Here is an 18,493-nt window from a genome sequence, read left to right on the forward strand (position 1 = left end):
TAACGTAGCGCGCACGCGCCTTGGGCGGTCTGTGTCCCTTTCCTCTCCCCCCCACCCCCGTTTAGTCTTTCTTTGAATTTAGGAAGGGCTCGTTAAAGCAGAAATTCGGGAGCTGAGATCTGTAACGTTACTGACCTATCGAGTGCTAGAGGGAGGCACCAGCATGTTCAAGTTTAGATATCTGATTTCCACTTCAAGTTTTACAGGCAAGTCCTAGATGATTATGGTGACTAGAAAGGAGAAAAGCCCCATGAAGATTACGCTCAGTCCGAATGAAGGATATCGTATGCACACAGAAAATTCACAGGAATTGGGGAGCTTTCAAACAGAGTATCGTAAACCATGGTAATATAGCAGCCTTCACTAGTGTTTATTGCATATTAAATGTGCAAAACATGGATAGATAAGTACTTACTCTCTTGAAATTCTGCTCCACCCCATCTCCCAGGAAATTCCTGTTCCAGGGTTGAAAGAGAATATACCATAGCATGGGATTCCAGAAAACTTTTAATCAAACGACTTGGAAATCAATACTGTCTTTTACCAATATTTGCCATGTGGAAATTGATTTTTCACATCTAAGAGTATAAAATTTATTTCTGAGTAGCATCAGAATATTGAAGATGGTGCACAAGACAAAAGCAACTAAAAAATACGGTAAGGTTATTACACACTTGTCTACTATTCACCAAATGTTTGTCCTAGCATGGAGAAAAATACACTCAAGCACAGAAAGAAAAGTTGCTATATCTGTCTGTTCTCTTGACCTTTTTTTTCACTAATATACATTGGTGGAGAGATCAGCTTCTTGCTCTTTTCAGTAACAATGTCCAAGCCAATATTTAAGCTGCTAACAGCTAGGGGCCTACCTAGACATTTCCAAAATCAATTTTAGAAAGTCAGATAAAGAAAGAGACAGTTTTGAAGAAATGTCTGTTAGCAAAATGAAACTGAAACTTTAATCCTATGGAGGTGGCAGTACAGATGATTTTGTCTGGATAAGTCTGAGAAGCTTCCGGGCTGGTGATTTCTCTAATCTCCGGAAAGTTCTTGATGCTGAAATAAAAAGAATATTGTATTAATGCCAGATACTAATGAATGTTGGAGAATAGCAAAATCATCATGTGTGGAAATCTAATAGGACACTAAAAGTCTTAAGATAAATCTGCTAAGCTTTATGGCCTTGTAATCATTTGAGAAATGAGAAGATGTTAAGAATGGTTGTTGGAAATATGACCTATTTGTTTTGGAGAAGGCAGCATTTTTTATTAATCAAAGAATTCAGCAATATTTACTATTATGGGAGAGATTTTCTGAAATTTTACAGTAATATGTACTGATTATATTATAGTAATGAATGTATTAGTAAACCTGTGACTATTGATAAGTATAAAATATAAGATAGATATTTTTCTCCTTTTTTCTTAGTTTGTATTCTTTTTAGGCATTGTTTATTTTTTGTTTTGGTTTCGCTTTTTAAGTTTAAAGATCGTTTTAATTATTAAGAATGTTAAATAATAAAAATATTTAATAAAGCCTTCACACTTGTAGAAAGATAAATGGCATTTTTGTAACCTGTTAATTATGAATTCAGACATAATAAACTATAATTAAAACTACAAGCAAGTTTCATATTGTGATTTTGTTTTCTGAGATGTATTTAGGCAGAAAAGTAATCAACACATTGTGTTGGTGTCACATGAATTGCTAAACAATCTCTATAAATCAAGACACATATCTTCCCAACAAAACTCCTCGTGATGTATCTGATATAAAATCAGCCCGAAATATTAACCAGGGCTTTTTTTCTCATAGAACGCCCAGAACGGAGTTCCAGCACCTTTTTTGGATGGAACCTTGTAAGGTAGGCAAGGCAGGTTGTATATGTGAGTTCCGGCACCTTTTTTTTTTTTCCCCACAAAAAAAAGCACTGTATTTAACCTTTGTGGTACAATTTGATTTCTATTCCAATGCATGTATCCAAATGCACTGAGGTTGTGTTTTATAACTAAATCTGTTAATGTAACATACCTTTCCAAGATTATATTTTTATAATCCAAATCTGTTAATGTAACATATCTTTGCAATGTGCAATGCAGCAGAGTTTCTCTTAATGGAGAGTAAAATCAGTATGACTTCTGAATTCCATTAATATCAGCAATACTGATATTTACAGGTTGGATCCAGAGTAATCTTGCCACAAACAAAAAAAGCTAATTCTGTTTACAGAAAACAGAAATAAAATGTAGGAAAAGGAGATTTTCCTAATACCCAAACCACTATGACAAAGCCTTATACCATGGATGTCAACCTCGATCGCATCACGTGATGTATCATGATCTATTGCAACGTTTTTTGCCTTTGCCGAGCTGGGGTGGGCGTGGCCTGCGTGTGACGCATCCAGTCCACAGACCGCCAGTTTGACACCCCTGCATTATACAGTACTGCTGTGTTATATAGTACTGCTCTGTAAAGTTCCCCAATTACCCAAAACAACTTTTCAGGGTAAAACAGTAAGTGTTCATGTGTTGCCAGTTTCTGTTCTGGCAATATCTGGGAAATGAGTATCCTATAAATCAGACATGCCAAACACAAGGCCCGGGGGCCGGATGCAGCCTGCAAAGTGGTTTCATGTGGCCCGCGAAGCCATCCTGGAAACAGTGAGGGAACGGCCCCCGCTGCCTTGGCCCTGGCCAGCCGGGAGGGAGCCAATGTACAATTTTGTGGTGGCTATCTATGCTGAAACACAGTCAGTCTTAGCACCATAAGGCCATCTGGAAACAGTGAGGAACCAGCCCCTGCCGCATCGGCCCCGCCCCCTGGGTGCATGCTGGGGAGGTGTCAGCCTTTGTGAGGAATGAAGAAATGCACCATTGCCTGGAAGTGGCCAGCAAATGGCCCTCACCTACTTCACATATCTGGCTTGATGGGCTCTGGGGGAGGGGTTTTGGCAGGTAAGTGCAGCTGGGTGTCCCCTTGGGGAAGTGAGGCTGGGCTTGGTGCTGCGGGTGCTCGAGGGTGACTTCTGCTGTCCAGGTCTCCCAGCAGCCTGCACTACCATCCAGCCCTCCCCCCGCATGGCCTGAGAGGACCAGTGAGGCTCCTCCAGTGGGCCATGCCTTGGCACTTGCCCTGGTCCCACCCCCTTCTGCCAGAGACCCTCCGATCTGTCCAACTCCTGCCCAGGCCCCCACAGGCACCCTTGACGCGAACGATGTAGAGCTGGCTATGCCCACACAGGAGGCCACACCCACTCCATCCATGCCCACCCACAGGAGGCCGTACCCACCCTGGCCACACCCATTCGGCCCTCTGAGGGCAACCGCAATGCTGATGCGGCCCTCAATGAAATTGAGTTTGACAGCCCTGCTATAAATCATGACAAAAAAACCAATATTAATAAAGTTAATACAATTACATCCTATGAGTTTAATATTTTCCTTACTATTACAATAAAAAATAGAATTTAACTTCCAATGGGGAGTTGTGTAACATTTAAAAATCTAAAACCTTAAAACAATAGAGCTGAAAATCAGATTGAACAGAAACTCACTCTCAACGTTTGGATTACCCGAAATTAAGACTTCAGGTAGACAGAATGTGTATACTACATACATACAACAAATTAACCCCTTTTATAACTTTTATATGCATGAAGCTATTACTTTTTGTTTTGTGTATTGGGTAATATGTACTAGGCAGAGTCACTGGGAATCATGCAGTGTAGAAATTTAATAAATATACTTAATGCAAAATAAACCTTTGATATGAGGAAAACAGAACACTAGGAATTTGTTTCAGTTATACAAATATAGTAGCCACTCTATGACTTACCAAGTTGTGCTGATAGCTTCTGGAGATATAATGTAGTATCTTCCACATAGGTCTGACAAACTTTCACCATCTGACTGATTTCATCAAACTGAAAAGCATCATTTAAAAGGTGACAATCCAGCAGAGATGATTTGTTCTGACCCTTTAAATCAGAGGTCCCCAACCTTTTGGGCACCAGGGACCGGTTCTGTGGAGAGAGTTTTTTCCGCGGACCAGAGAGTACATGGTTTTGTGTACTGCCTCTATCTCATGGACGGGGCTTTGCTTGTTTGTGCAGCCCAGTACCGGTCCATGGACCGGGGGTTGGGGACCCCTGTTTTAAATGACCAGTTCTCTCTCTTATTCTAAACTAAATATTACTGGGATGTATGATTCAGCATTCCAGATTCAATCAAACAATGGGAAATGTTTAAGCAGCTCTCTCCTTCTTAGGCAATAGGCCTATTCTTGGTAGCCTCTTTCCAGAATTTCATTCTAAGCTCTGCAAGATCTGATTCAAAGATTTGCCCATTTTGTCTTGGCAGCTCATTATTTATAGTCATCTCACTCCTTCATGCATTCAGAATAGAATAGAAACAGGATAAATTATTCTCTTATTGTGTGCCATTCTTTATACCGAGGTTACCAATGGCTATTGCTTTCCCATCCCTTTTTCCCAAACTAGCATTAATGGAAATATAAAATATGAAATAGGATTTATTCTCAGTTTTACATAGCCAACACCGAAAGGTCATATAATAAGCAAATATAATAAACGAACTATTCATGTACATCTATTTACTTGCTTTGGGATTTTTATTCCTTAGAAAGATGATGTTGGATTTACCTTATAATTGGAGCTTCCCAAGTTTATTATTTGGCCGTGCACTGCCTCTCCTAGTCAATCCTGATATAATTTCTAATTCTAGTACATTATTTGCTTTGCAATTCTTTCACATTGAGAAATTCCTAATCATTATATAAATCTCCGAGCCATGCTATTACGTAGATGGCTTTACCTACATCCTCACTCTGTTTCTCATGCCCAGGAAAAATATTGCCTCCTTCCCTGAAAAGTGTACTACTGTTCAATTGCCTTTTTGCCTGAATAACCCAATGTTTGATTATCATTTTACCTCTGTTATAAGATTTTCAGTTTCTAAGCTTTTCAGAAGCATGTAGAATGCCAAGCTATCCACATGGATACTTTCTGGGCATAATTTGATCCATCAGTTTCTTTGGCAGAATCTATTGCTGGGAATCCTGGTTGCCTAGATCAGGGCTTTTCAACCATTTCACCCAATGTACCACTTTTAGGATATGGCAGTATCCGAGTATCACCAGTCGCCTAGCAAGGTGTCAAAAACTTGATGACTAAAAAAAAAAAAAGTGATAAAGTACAGGTAGTCCTCGACTTACAACAGTTCGCTTAGTGACTGTTCAAAGTTACAATGGCCCTGAAAAAAGTGCCCCCCAAACCACAGCCGAGCAAGACACCTGCCTGCCCACCCGGCGGCGCTTTTTCTCCTGTCCGAGGTTTTCATTGTTGTGAGCATTTCTGTTGGCAGCGGGGGTGGGGTGGGGGTTCGTTTTTATCTCCCCCCCTTCTGCTGGGTGGTTGCAGCAGATTTTGGCCAATTCACATGACCCTGGGACACTGTGACCGTCATAAATATTAATCAGTTGCCAAGCATCTGAATGTAAATCAGAAGACCCTGGAGATGCTGCAACATTCCAGCTGATGGGCGCTTCTTGTGGGCTCAGAGGTGCCAAGATCAGTGCTGCTTTCCAGCTGATCGGCGCTTCTTCAGGGCTCAGCAGAAGCACCAGGATCAGTGCTGAGCTCCAGCTGGAGTCTGGCACTGATCCTGGTGCTTCCGCTGAGCCCTGACAGCCCTGCAGCTCCAGCCATCTCTCGCTCATGCTGCCACTGGTTCAGCTCATTCCTCTCCCCCACTACCACTTTTCTAGGATGGTCACGTACCATCTGCCAGGTGCCAATATACCACAGATGTTACCCTTAGCACTGGTTGAAAAGCCCTGGCCTAGATTATCAAGTTCTCCAACTTGGCATTATCACAGGCCTACTGTTTGGGGGAGATGGAGAAGAGCAAAAACATATATGTAGTACAAATGCTGCTTATGAACTGCTTTAAATTCTCAAGAGGAAAGAACTGCATACTTTCGGCACAAGGCTCTTTCTTTCCGTCGCTTAATTGTTGGACCGTGGTTTTAACATTCTTTACTGTCTTTTTTAAAATTAGTGCTACTTAATAACATTAATTTTAAAAAGGCAGTAAGGAATGTCAAAACAATGGTACAATAATTAATGTCATCACTCACCACTCCCTCTAGGCAATAAAAGACTTCTGCTTGGCAATCTAGTATTTTCTGATAGTCTGGCTTGGCTTGAAGTACATGGGCTTGGGATGTCCCAAGGTAGCTGCAAGATTCCTCTGGTGCTTGTTTCAGCTCGCATGATTCTAGCTGCCTGAAAAGATAAAAAAGCAGATCACAATAATAAGTACTTAATGGCCAATAAATTAACTATTACATGGTATGTGGTTGATTATAGCCCAACCCTCATTCATTCTTCTGGGTTCCCATTCCTCCACCTTTTTTCTCAGCTAGATGCCAACCATCAGTTCCCCAAAATACTGGGCAACAATCTTTCACCTTTTGGGAGATGAGAAGGGGAATCCTACTCTACAGGATAAAAAAACCAAATATTTTTATTGGTACAGTATTATTATCATATTTGTTGTATGTTAGCAAACCTGATGTAGCTCTTAGAGACATCAGTCCTCTATGAATAGTTATAATAGGATTAATAAAATAAGGAAAAATTCTGAGCAAGCATTAACTGGATTATATATCTATCTTGACCTCTTAGTTAAAACTCTTTCCTGACCCTCAAAATTGGATCTGCCATCCTTATTTTCAACAGGCCCCAACCGCCTGTCTTCCCCTTCTGGAAGTTTCCAGCTTCCCTTCCTGGTGAGATGAAAATTAACTATTTTTTAATCAATAAGGGCAATATCAACTATTTTTTCCCATTTCAGTTCAACCACTCTGAAAAATTCAATAGTATCAACAGATTTGGTCAGTTCATTTTACCGCTCCCTCATCATGTTGCTAAATCTAGATCAGTGATTCTCAACCTTTCTAATGCCGTGACCCCATAATACAGTTCCCCATGTTGTGGTGACCCCCAAGTGGGTGTGGCCACCAATAAGAGGGAGTAGGACAGCTAGGGAAAAGGGAAAAAAATGGCGGACAGCATGGTTTGGTGACCCCTGTGAAATGGTCATTTGACCCCAAATGGGGTCCCGACCCACAGGTTGAGAACCACTGATCTAGATTATCTGGAAATATTGAAAACACCAGTTTCAGTATTTGAGGCTTACTTAGTAATGGCAATCAAAATGTGCGGGCTCTGTCCATACTCACTTTTTTCTGTTTTTGTCCATTACATTTCATTATATAAAATTTATAGCCTTTGGTTTTGTAACCCTGCTTTCAGAATAATCTAAGGATAAAGAAAGACAGACAATATTCTAACCTGGATATTTCTTTCAATTTTTTCTGGTAGGACTGAAGTAGCTCATCCCAAGCTTGATTCTCTGCTGAAAACCTGTTAAAAATACAGATTATAATTAGCTTCAACAACAGAGGCATTAGTGCTGCCATTTGCTGTCATTAACTTGAAGTAGCCTTAAAAGAAAGGCCACTTGAGAATTGTATATGGCACTACGTGATCCATCAATACTCTACCCTTTGTCTTCCATATTCTCACGGGATGTTCATAAATCACTTCCATTCAGCTAAAGCTATTAAAATTAACTTAATTTTCATGTGAGGGAAATAGATAGAGGTAATCCATAGTTTTAAACAAGTTTAGGAGTCAGATTTATGCAAGTACTTGGGTGACACATTATGCAATGCTCATGAGGTTTGGAGAATTATTATCTACTTTAATACAGAAAGTGTATCTAAAGATCTTATAACAATCTTGCATGTAACACATAACTACTCTGAGATACTGGAGGGGTTATAATAATCAAAATGGAATTTTCTTCCATCTTTAAAAGTTCAGTCAGTTTTATAGTTTCTTAATGAACATGGTTCAGAGATGAATGATAAACAGCTTATAAACTGAATAAGGTCTTCTTGCTTCCAGTGTCATTCTGTTTTGATAGAGAGATAACAGGCTTTAACCAATGGGGATTTTTTAAAGTAAAATGTTAATAAATTAATAAATAAATACTAACAGGAAAGTATTCTTTAAAGCTTCTTTCCCTTGCAGGAACCGAAAATAACATCAAGGCATTAAAAGACTCAAGGAATGATTGAATAGGCTAAATGTATAAATAGAGAATGCTTATAAAGCACAAAGATCCTTAAAAGCTTTTATTAGTCCATACTAGACAAGTACTGCAATTACATCATAAAGCATATCATATCAGATTTAGAAAAAAAAACATTACAGAAAACAATGGGCTAATATCCCTCGGTACTTCACAAAAAGAAAAAAGAAAACAAAGAGCTAATAAACAATGGGATTCCAGAGAAAAAAGCACAGCAAGGAAATTGCTGTGAAATTTTGGTTCCAATTACTCAAGTACATTTTGTTCATTAAAAGCCTGAATAACCTGAATAACTTTCATGATTAACTGGATCCAAAACCTAACATCCTCTTAGTCATCTGCTTTCTATAGATATGTAGAGGATTCTTTCTCTTTTCTGTTGGAGTTAGAATACTATATTTCCTCTAGAGTATTAGAATGCATTGTATTCTGGACAGCCCTTGGATACAGCTCAGAAACTTTAGTTACTTCAGCCTACTGAGGCAATAGAAGTTCTTCATGGTCTTTACTGGCTTCCAGTTTACTTCAAATCCCAATACAAGAAGGTTGCTTTTATTACAAAACTATTTACAGTTTAAAATCTGGAAAAAAAAACCCCATCTCTTCCCATTATATCCTACTCATAATGCCACATTTGGAAGGCCTGTTCAGGATATCCTTCAACCCAGAGGCATCTTTATCATCTCTTTTGGCACAAGTAAATACTGTTATTCTCCCAGAAGTTACATTTTAATCCTACTATGATTATTAATTCTTTTATTACTGCTTGTATTCTCTATTAATATTTTAATGCTTATTTTGCAGATTTTGTTTTGTATTGTATTTTTGTAAAACATATGTTTCTATTAATTGCTTCAACCTACAGTTTTAACTGATAATAGAATTTTTAACTGTAAATTGGGGGTTCCTTTTCATGGGAAGCAGTTTACAAATGTTTTAAATAAATACACATTTTTATTCTCTCTTATCTGGATAGAATATTACTGATATCTTAGAAGAGGAAGAGGCCATGGTTGTTTGCACTAATTCCTGGAGTATACTGTACACTGTCACTTCACTTACAGGCTTTAATCACGCGTCAACATGTTATGCTAATGAGAACAAATAATACTGAAGGTTCATTCTCATTTGCATGGTGATTAGTTCAGATATAATCCTGAATTATGTTTAACCATGACAGAGAAGGAAGAATTTGAATCAGATGGGAAAGAATGTTTTAGCCTATAATCAGGGCTAGCTCTCATACAGCACTACTTTAACCAAGCTTCCATTTAGAACAAACTAAGTAGTACTTAATGACAAATTGAAAACACTTCCATTTTAGATAGAAGATAAATCAACACTTTACCACTTTACTGTCCAGGCAAGGGCAATCTTTTCCTAGCTAGGAATAATAATTTGTTCTTTGACCTCCAAGGGTTACAAAAGTATGGTGAAGCAGAGATATACAGTAATTGGAGGACACAGAATCTCCTTTTTATGGCCACTTTCTGTCGTAAAATATTACTACACTAAAAAGAAAAACCTTTCCCTAGATACTTCCATCAAATTTATTCTCCATTGGAAATCACCAAGCTGAGTTGATCGCTGTAGTGCCCATATTATTATAGTGCATTTGGGTTTTGAGTCTATCTTACCTCGCAATGGTGTCCTTTAAGGCAGTCACCAATTCATTGAATGCAGGATCTGACAAACCACTAAAATAGATAGAAGATGCAGAGAGTTAAGACACTATTAAGCTATAGGAAACCACAGATTGGTTTCTAATTTATTCTGCTGTTATTTCTATGTTAATATGCAATTCTTATGCAATCAGCATACAACAAAGAGAATATCTGTAGCTTGGGGTGAACTATTGGGTTATTGTAACTCTCTTTGTCATCTAGAAAGTAGATTTAAAGGTTCAGTGTTTGTGTGAGAATGCTCCTGTTTCTAGACATACATCACAATCTTAGCTAAGAATCCGGAGTACTGAATTCATGGGTCTTCTTATGATTTCTTAGTATATTTGTCCATTGAACTGAAAGGCAAAGGATGATGAATGTCATGATTCTGGGTTAATAGTATATTCTGTTACATTGTATATGTGTTTATGTAGTGATGCTGCAATGATTTTTTGGGTACTTCTGGATCTACTAACATGAAGAATCCTATGACATCGAGTGAAGTCATAATTTTATCCTTTTCTGTTTTTAGGTCCTTGATATTCTGGAAGCTCTGTAGTGGTGAATTAATAAGAGTATTTCCTCCCATCTCCAAAAAGGTTTCTGATGAGCTCTTTGGATGCATTGTAGATTGAGGTTTCTGATAGTGATAGAGGTGGTATGTGGGGCTTGTATTTTGAGATGTCCATAGAAGTATAGGAGGGCAGATCTACCACTTTACATCTGCAACTCTTATTTCATGATTTGTTCTTTTTTGCTTAGAAAGTTGAGGATTTTCTTGATTTGGTTGCCCAGGTTCCATATTAAGTTGTTATTTATGGGATTGTAGGATTCTTTATCCTCTGTAGTTCTTTGGCTTTCCATACATATTATGTTCCATTCATAACAGTGGTTTGGCTTTGTCACCTGGGAGAATAGTGATTTTTTTCCTGAGGCAGCAGTACCACTGAAGAGTTGCTTTAGATAATGAGATGGGCAGTATCTAAATTTAATAAATAAATGCCCAATGTACATACCATTTACAATATAGTCAAAAGCCTAGGAAGGAAACAAATAGCCTAGAATACACCCATTCCCACAATTAACTCCCAGATAAGCAGGAAATATCACCACATGAACAATCAGGGAAGAAACAATAACCCAGTCAAGAAACCACCACATCTGATAGGGCATATTGTTAGATACAGTCAGCAAACTCCAGTCTCCCTTGCACTGTTGTTACATAGTCATTAAACTTCTGCAGGAAAATAACCAAGTTCAGAGATCACCAAGAATTCAAGAAATATGGCACAATATATGCTGACTCTTAATAACTATGTGTCAGGTACATGACTATAAGAACATGTTTTAGTTGTAACACATAAAAAAAGACTAATCATTTTACCATTTGGGGTCCTCAAAACATTTCTGCAAAGTTCCATCTAGCATCAGTTTCTTTGTGTGGAGCCTTAGCTCTTCTGAAAGTGAGCTCACTAGAAAAGATAATGAAAAACCAGAGTGAATAGGATGAAATGCTGTATGAGAAATCATCAAGTGGAAAAAAATGAACTTTCTGTTTTCCACTAAGGTTGAAGGATAATTTTTTCTGAATTTCTATTTGTCTACCACCATTGATTTTCCCTTGTAATACATACAGAAGAAGGAAATATTGGCTGTATTCTTAAATAAAATTTCAATCTACATAATGGGATACTAAAGGGAGTGTATAACATAGAAGAATCAGTGTTAGCAAGTACATGTCAGGCGTGATCAGGACGACATATGAAGTTCCAATTAAATTGATTTATTGTTAATCATGCCTATGTACAGGAATCTACTCAACTAATTGTCAGCATTAACTTGATGTTGTATAAGGGTCAACAGAATTCAGGAGAGTTTGGACTTAGTCCATTTGTAGCCATGTAGAGACTCTAGACGGATTCCTCTTTTGACTCATCACAACACATTTAAGAATGAAATATTTCAGATTTCCTTCAAAATTATCTATCTGAAATAATTCTGACCTCTTTTTACATTGCTAAGATCTAGCTTAAAAGAATACTTATTTTAAGCTCAAACACACTTGACCAAATTGATTCCCAGGTGTTCTTCAGATGAGATACAACCCTTTCTCTCTTGAAGTAAATAAAGCATAAAACTTACCATTCTGCTGAAAGGTTTCAAAATTAAAGCCTTCCATGTGCCCTAAAGACTGCTCAAGCTTTTGGGCAGAGTACTAACAGGAAAGAAAAGATTTAAATTTGAATGTTATTTAATCTTTAAATGTTCACAGAATTCATACTAAAATTTAACTTTTCACTAATGCGATTAGAAATAAGAGATTTTTTAACCATATACTATATGTACTGCAATCAAAACCCCATTATGGCTCCAGTAACCAGAAGTGCACTTATTGTATAAATCAGGGGTCTTCAGACCTGGCCTTTTTATGACTTGTGGACGTCAACTCCGAGAATTTTTCAGCCAGAGTGCCTGGCTGAGGAATTCTGGGAGTTGACATCCACAAGTCATAAAAGGGCCAAGTTTGAAGACCCCTGGTATAAATCAACTAGTTCTCAACTAACCAGATCAATAAAATTAGCACTTTCTACAATAACAACTTCATTGCTGATCAGGACTGATTCTGATAAGAGTCATTAGTTTAGATAATGGCTTGTGCATTCTTACAATATGTAACCTGAAAGTCTCCCCCTTGCTGCATTGAGCATGCTACCATCACTATTGTATCCACACTCAACAAAGAAAAACCTTGTGTAGTCACCACTTTTCCACAGTGGCAACCCCATTAAGTTTTAACTTGAACTTTACCTGGAAACTAGAAAGAAGGAGTGCTGCCATTCTCTCAGCCTCTGGCAAATCCAGGCTGATTCCCTTACTCAATCCTGAAAGTTCAGCAAAATGTCATTTAAAGTACAGTGTCATTTAAAGTACACATTTTAAAAAAAATTTCAGAATTGGGTGGTATGTTAGTTGGTTTTTTTGTGTTTTAGTAATTGCCATTTGGGATATTATTTCAGTTTGGGAAATAACATGTTTTTCAAATTATATTATTATAAATATTTTAGTGATTGCACATTAATGCCTAATATTTTTAGACAATTACATTTTCACAACCATATAAGCATACCTTGAAGCAAGCCTTACTAAACACAGTGGTACATTTCTGAACAGATAAGCACTATTACAAGAACAGAGCCTTCCTCTAACTTGGTGCTGGATGAGGTTGATGTTCACCATCTTTAGAGAAAACCAGGTTGGAAAATAAATTAAATAGATAAATTAAACTACAGCACTTTATGCCCCAAAATTTTTCACAACTTCATTAGTAGTAACTTCATTACTACTTCACTTACTTGGAGTTTGTAAAGAGCATTTTTTTTAAAATCATAGTGCAATCATTTAGGGGCAGGTGAACACTGTTTTAGACTGGAAACAGACAATCAGTGGCCTGTAATATAGCACCAGAATATCTCTTCTGTAACACCTAGAGCCACTCAAAATGGGCAAAACTAAGATTTTTGAAAATGTTTAGTGTCTTGCTGCATAGTCCTTAGACTAAGACAGTGGTTCTCAACCTTTTTAATGCCGCGATCCCAACCGGTCATAAGTCGAGGACTAAACCGGTCGTAAGTCGAGGACTAAACCGGTCGTAAGTCGAGGACTACCCAACCGGTCGTAAGTCGAGGACTTTCCCTGCCCGGGAGCGCCGCACATGCGTGGTGCAGCCCCCTGCGCCAGCCGAGGCATAGCTGGCAAACGGCAGAGACAGAGCAGGCCGACCACCGGCTGGGCCACCAACTGGCCCAGCCTAAGGGAGGTAAGGCACCCGCCGGAAAAGGGGAAAAAAATGGCAGACAGCCTTGCTTGGCGACCCCCATGAAATGGTCGATCAACCCCAAATGGGATCGCGACCCATAAGTTAAGAACCGCTGGATTAAGACATCCATTCTGCTAAAAAAGCCCAAATATTCAATACACAAAATAGTGGACTAAAGCTTTCAGTTCTTCCAATCTAATATTGAGGATTGTTGCCCTGGGGAAGGCAGAAAGTCCATTTTAAAAAATGTTAAACCCAGTATTATACAGCAACCAGTTGGATAGTTCAGCTGGAAGCAAATTTTAGGATGCCATCTGTTCACATAACTTCTTCCAGAACTCAACTCATGTTGTCTTCTTCCTAGCAAGTTCATCCTTAATCGTTGTTTGCGTCAAGGAAACATACCCAAAATATCCACATGAAGAGGTGGCAGTGACTTCCGGCGATTAACACTTAGTTTCAGACTATAGCGACTCATGGAGCGACGTGCAACTTTTGGGCTAGGTAGATGTCCAAAGGATACATTACATGAAGTTGAAGCACGTTGCGTTTCAGGATCAATGCCCTTTGAGGATGCTTTTTCAAGGCCATGGGAATACTCATTCTTCAGACTATATTCTGGATTGCATTTTTGTTTGCTAGTCTCGGCCAACACCGCTGAATGGCTGACTGTCGTTTCAAATGGGATCGCACTGCTGTAACTAGCAATATTATCTGGTTTGATAAAGCATTCAGCAGTCACCCTCTCTTGGTTATACGCATTTTCTACAAAGAAGGAAAGTAGACAAAACATACTTCATGCCAAAACTGAAAAATATTTCAAAGCAAAATGGAAAGAAATTCAGTACACAGCTGAATTTTTGAACCATATGAATTTAAAATGCATGCAAACAGGTTGTAAGCAAAGGGAAGAAGAATCTGACACAGGAATGCTCTGCCAGTACAATTTATTTTACATTAGAATATTTTGGATCCCCTTTTCACCTAAGGATTATTTAAAGCAATGTATAACAGAAATAAGAAATACAGTATATAAGCTACCCAAAAAATGAACAAAGGGGTAGGAAAAGAAGAGCTATATAGGTTCCTTAGCCTGGTGTTTTAGAAAGCCTACTAATGCTAACTAAGAATTATGAGAACCTACCCAAAATAGGGTAGGTTCATAGATTAGTTTCTAAACCAGCCCATCTCAACCAGCCCACCAGTTACTATTAGCATTTTTACACAAATTCTAAAGAAATGATAAGGCTAATTGATCCACAAACCAATTTATGGTTTTCCTCTACATTTCTTTTCTGTTTAGTAATAGAGATACAGGTAGTCCTCAACTTGCAACCATTCACTTACTGATCAAAGTTACAATGGCACTGAAGAAAGTGACTTACAAACAGTCCTCACACTTACAACTGATGCAGCATCCCTATGGTCACATGATCAAAATTCAAGAGCTTGGTACCTGGCATGTATTGCAGTTACAGTGTGCCAGGGTCACGTGATTGCCATTTGCAACCTTCCCAGCCAGCTTCTGACAAGCAAAGTCAATGAGGAAAGCCAGATTTGTTTAATGACTGCATGATTCATTTAACAACTGCACTGATTTGCCAGTCATAAAACTGGCCATGACTCACTTAACAACCACCTTGTTAACAGAGATTCTGGTCTCAACTGTCACAAGTAGAGGAGTACCTATATACTTCTGCACTGAATTTCAATATAGACCACCACGGCAACTTTCACAAGATAATACAGTACTAAGAGAAGTCAGTCAAAATTACGAATGGGCCACACATTCTGCTAAGCTGTGGTTTACTTTATATCTGGGGTATCACCCTTGACAACTTTAAGGCTTGTGGACTTGTGCTGGCTGAGGAATTCTGGGAATTGGAAATTCACAAGTCTTAAAGTTGTCAAGGTTGGAGAGCCCTGCTTTATATGGCTTGTTGTGGTGGGTTCACACATTGTAGCAAGCTGTAGTTTACAATGACACATAGTTTGATGAAGCAGTAATGGAAGACCAACAAAAAATATTTGTGTTAATTCTTTTACCCAATGTCTCAGCCTTTTTTCCGCATACAGAAGCAGACTGCATGTCTTCAGAACTGGTCTGAAACAAAAACAAATGTGTATTTCTCACAAAACATTATAGATAACATTAGATTCTTTTTTCCCCAACCAGCATTACATTAGAAAATAACAATTATCTTGGCATTTCTGCTGTGATAGAAAAGCAAGATTATTTTATTTTATTTCTCCAAGAACATTCTCCTTATTCAAAGGATTCGGCATGCTTGAAGATTCATGGTTTTGTGCCCAACTTTACACAATATAACTGTTTACCAAATTAGTCTGATTCCATAAAATATTTATATGGAGAAGATCTACAATGTACAGTAAAATTTTCACATGATTTACTGCTTTGGATTGATTAAAGACATACAAATGGGAAACAAATATAAAAATAAGCAAAAATTTCTATGCTTAATAAGAAATGCATAACATATTCCATCCAGAGCTGTTTAAAGAGCTCTGTAACTTCATTTAACCTGATATTTCTTTTTCCCTCTAGGCAATAACCAACCCCACATAAATAAATTGAATGCATAGTCGGACCTATCAGATGCTATCAGGACCTATCGGCCTAATTTTTGCATTTCAACTCCTGCATTGTAAAGAACAAGGGATTTTCTTTGTTAAATATGTAGATTTTGTTCTGTTTTTTAGATGACTGACACATTTTGGCCTTCCACCACATATTGAATTATTGATTACTACCGATATTATAGAATTGCAGGAAAATATATGGATTAATCTGAATACTAAAAGAATCAACCAGAGTATTAAAAGTGCCACATTTTAAAGCTTTTAGGTAGTTTCATTTACCTGTTGAGCCAAAGCCTTTGGAAGAATACCTTCTGTGCTGAAAAGTTTTAACAACAAAGAATTATCATTGAGCCTAGTTTCCTATCATTTAAAAAAATAATTAAATAACTACAGTCAAACATTGCTTTTAGGAATTTTACAGATGTTGGTTCACTATCCAATCATTATGTGTCCAGTTATCATCATTTTCTCCAGCAATTGCAATGCAGCATATGGAACTAAACTCAGATAACCCAAATTCAAAGTGAGGCTATTGATTTGCATAGAGAGAAAATGTCAGCAAGTACAGCCTGTTCAAGCTAAAGAAAGTTTTGTTTGTATTTACCACTGGGCCTTAAACAACCACCGAACCAACAAATATTAAATACAAGGTAGGAATGGCCAAAAACCTTTGATCCACTGAATATTTGACTATAAGGAGGTCAAAAGGGCTACCACATCTGGGCTGAAAATATCTAGAGAACTGCTAGACATGTACTGGTTACGAGAATAATTACAATATAGATACATTAGCCTTATATTAAAACCATTAACAGTCCCACCATGCAGCAACATCAAAAACCCACTTCAGTCAAAGTATCTCCATTGAGTATTGCAGATAAACGTGGCCTACTTTTGCATACCTTTTCATTCTCTGCCACCCTCCACTTTCAGTACCAAAAATATAAACACAGGTAGACCTCGACTTACGACCACAATTGAGCCCAACATTTCTGCTAAGTAAATTTTGCCCCATTTACACTCTTTCTTAAAAGTTAAGTGAATCACTGTAGTTCAGACATGTCAAACTGACGTATCCGAGTTTTTTCCCCATTACCAGCAATGGGGTGGGCACGGTTTCATTGTGACATGTCCAGCCCGCGGGCCGGCAGTTTGACACCCCTGCTGTAGTTGTTCAGTAAGCAACATGGTTAAATTGAATCTGGCTTCCCCATTGACTTTGTTTGTCAGAAGGTCACAAAAGGAGATCACAGGACTCCCGGGACACAGCAAAGGTCATAAATATGAACCAGTTGCCAAGCATCTGAATTTCGGTCACGTGATCATGCGTGTGCCACAACAATCCTAAGTGTGAAAAATGGTAATAAATCACTTTTTCCAGTGCTATGGTAAGTTATATTGCAAGTCCAGGGCTACCTGTAAAGCGATGTGGCAGTGAGTCTGCGGAATGACCACCTTAGATTAACAAGCCCCGCCCCCAATGCTCTAGCGTCCAATTAGTTTCACGCGGTTAGATACCCTTAGCTTTACTTCTCCAAAGGGAGGGGGGCACACTCTTTTGAGACGCCATGACATCACCGCCTGACAACACAATCCGACATTCGAAGGGAGTCGAACCGTTAAGAAGCAACCGGTTTTCCCCAGGATTTAAAAGCGCCTAGGAGAGCCCGAAGAAAAAGACATGGAAATGAAACATGGAAAGCAGGACGACATCGTCCACTTACCAGCCCGAAAGAAGCTCCCCTTCCTCCATCTCCGCGACTTCTATCGCCTTCGCCTAAGTAAAGTCAAACGAGCCCGCCACAGCACATGCGCACTTACAACAACTTCGCCAATAGTTCCTAGGACAGGCGGGGTTTTGTTTTACCAAGACTGCTTGGGCGCATGCGTATTTTTTCTCACCGGCTCGCTTGCGGACGATAGAGCCAGAACTGTTTGGAGAGAGAATGTAATTCAATTTACTAGCTTCTTCTAACTAGTTTGTTGGGCGCATTTGTGTCACCTGCAGGAGCAGAGTGTAGAAGAGAGAAAACACTAAGACAACTTTGGGGACATCTCAACATGCTTCCCATTATCCAGGGCCAATATAATCCAAAGCGTTGGAGGACTTTGGTTGGACAACTCACCTCTCGACATCTCTGCTTCTTTCATCCCATCTCGTTTCGTTTTGCAGAATGAGAGAAGAAAAATGCTTTTATTTGGAAATCATAGAATTCTAATTAGAAAAACAC

At 38.5% G+C, this 18,493-nt stretch overlaps 1 protein-coding gene and 1 long non-coding RNA gene across 8 annotated transcripts; one reads left to right on the forward strand and one right to left on the reverse strand.

The window, feature by feature from the left end:
• The first annotated feature begins 18 nt into the window (after positions 1-18).
• On the forward strand, positions 19-16,518 carry LOC120311174. 5 transcript variants are annotated; one of them, XR_005557544.1, is made up of 5 exons: positions 19-345; positions 449-657; positions 1,816-1,864; positions 6,441-6,551; positions 7,406-9,147. It is a non-coding gene; the product is annotated as an uncharacterized LOC120311174 (long non-coding RNA). The 5 variants fall into 5 exon arrangements; XR_005557542.1 differs by having other exon boundaries at positions 6,445-6,551; XR_005557545.1 differs by lacking the exons at positions 6,441-6,551; positions 7,406-9,147 and adding an exon at positions 16,228-16,518.
• Positions 490-18,247, reverse strand: DSN1 (DSN1 component of MIS12 kinetochore complex). 3 transcript variants are annotated; one of them, XM_039350366.1, is made up of 12 exons: positions 17,987-18,247; positions 16,542-16,573; positions 15,708-15,765; positions 14,067-14,426; positions 12,653-12,726; positions 11,987-12,059; positions 11,229-11,316; positions 9,818-9,877; positions 7,376-7,447; positions 6,157-6,304; positions 3,835-3,922; positions 490-1,056 (listed from the first exon to the last, which is right to left on the reverse strand). In XM_039350366.1, the coding sequence occupies exons 3-12, from the start codon at positions 15,748-15,750 to the stop codon at positions 965-967; spliced, it is 1,098 nt and encodes a 365-aa protein (XP_039206300.1). In that variant the 5' UTR covers positions 15,751-15,765; positions 16,542-16,573; positions 17,987-18,247; the 3' UTR covers positions 490-964. The 3 variants fall into 3 exon arrangements, with proteins under 3 accessions (XP_039206300.1, XP_039206299.1, XP_039206301.1); XM_039350365.1 differs by having other exon boundaries at positions 16,542-16,578; XM_039350367.1 differs by lacking the exon at positions 16,542-16,573.
• Positions 18,248-18,493: the final 246 nt, after the last annotated feature.

Source organism: Crotalus tigris, unplaced genomic scaffold (genome assembly GCF_016545835.1).
Source record: "Crotalus tigris isolate CLP2741 ecotype Arizona unplaced genomic scaffold, ASM1654583v1 scf7180000018323.1251302, whole genome shotgun sequence".
In the NCBI taxonomy this organism is placed as follows: domain Eukaryota; kingdom Metazoa; phylum Chordata; class Lepidosauria; order Squamata; family Viperidae; genus Crotalus; species Crotalus tigris.

Bases quoted from the DNA above. Each gene is read 5' to 3' on its own strand.
- DSN1 (XM_039350365.1), bottom strand. From the start codon at position 18,015: ATGGAGGAAGGGGAGCTTCTTTCGGGCTG. The intron at 12,727-14,066 runs GTATGTTTCCTT...CTGAACTTTCAG, and splicing joins TCTTCATGTGGATATTTTGG to GATTGAGTAAGGGAATCAGC. The intron at 7,448-9,817 runs GTAAGATAGACT...TATTTTTAACAG, and splicing joins TTAAAGGACACCATTGCGAG to GTTTTCAGCAGAGAATCAAG.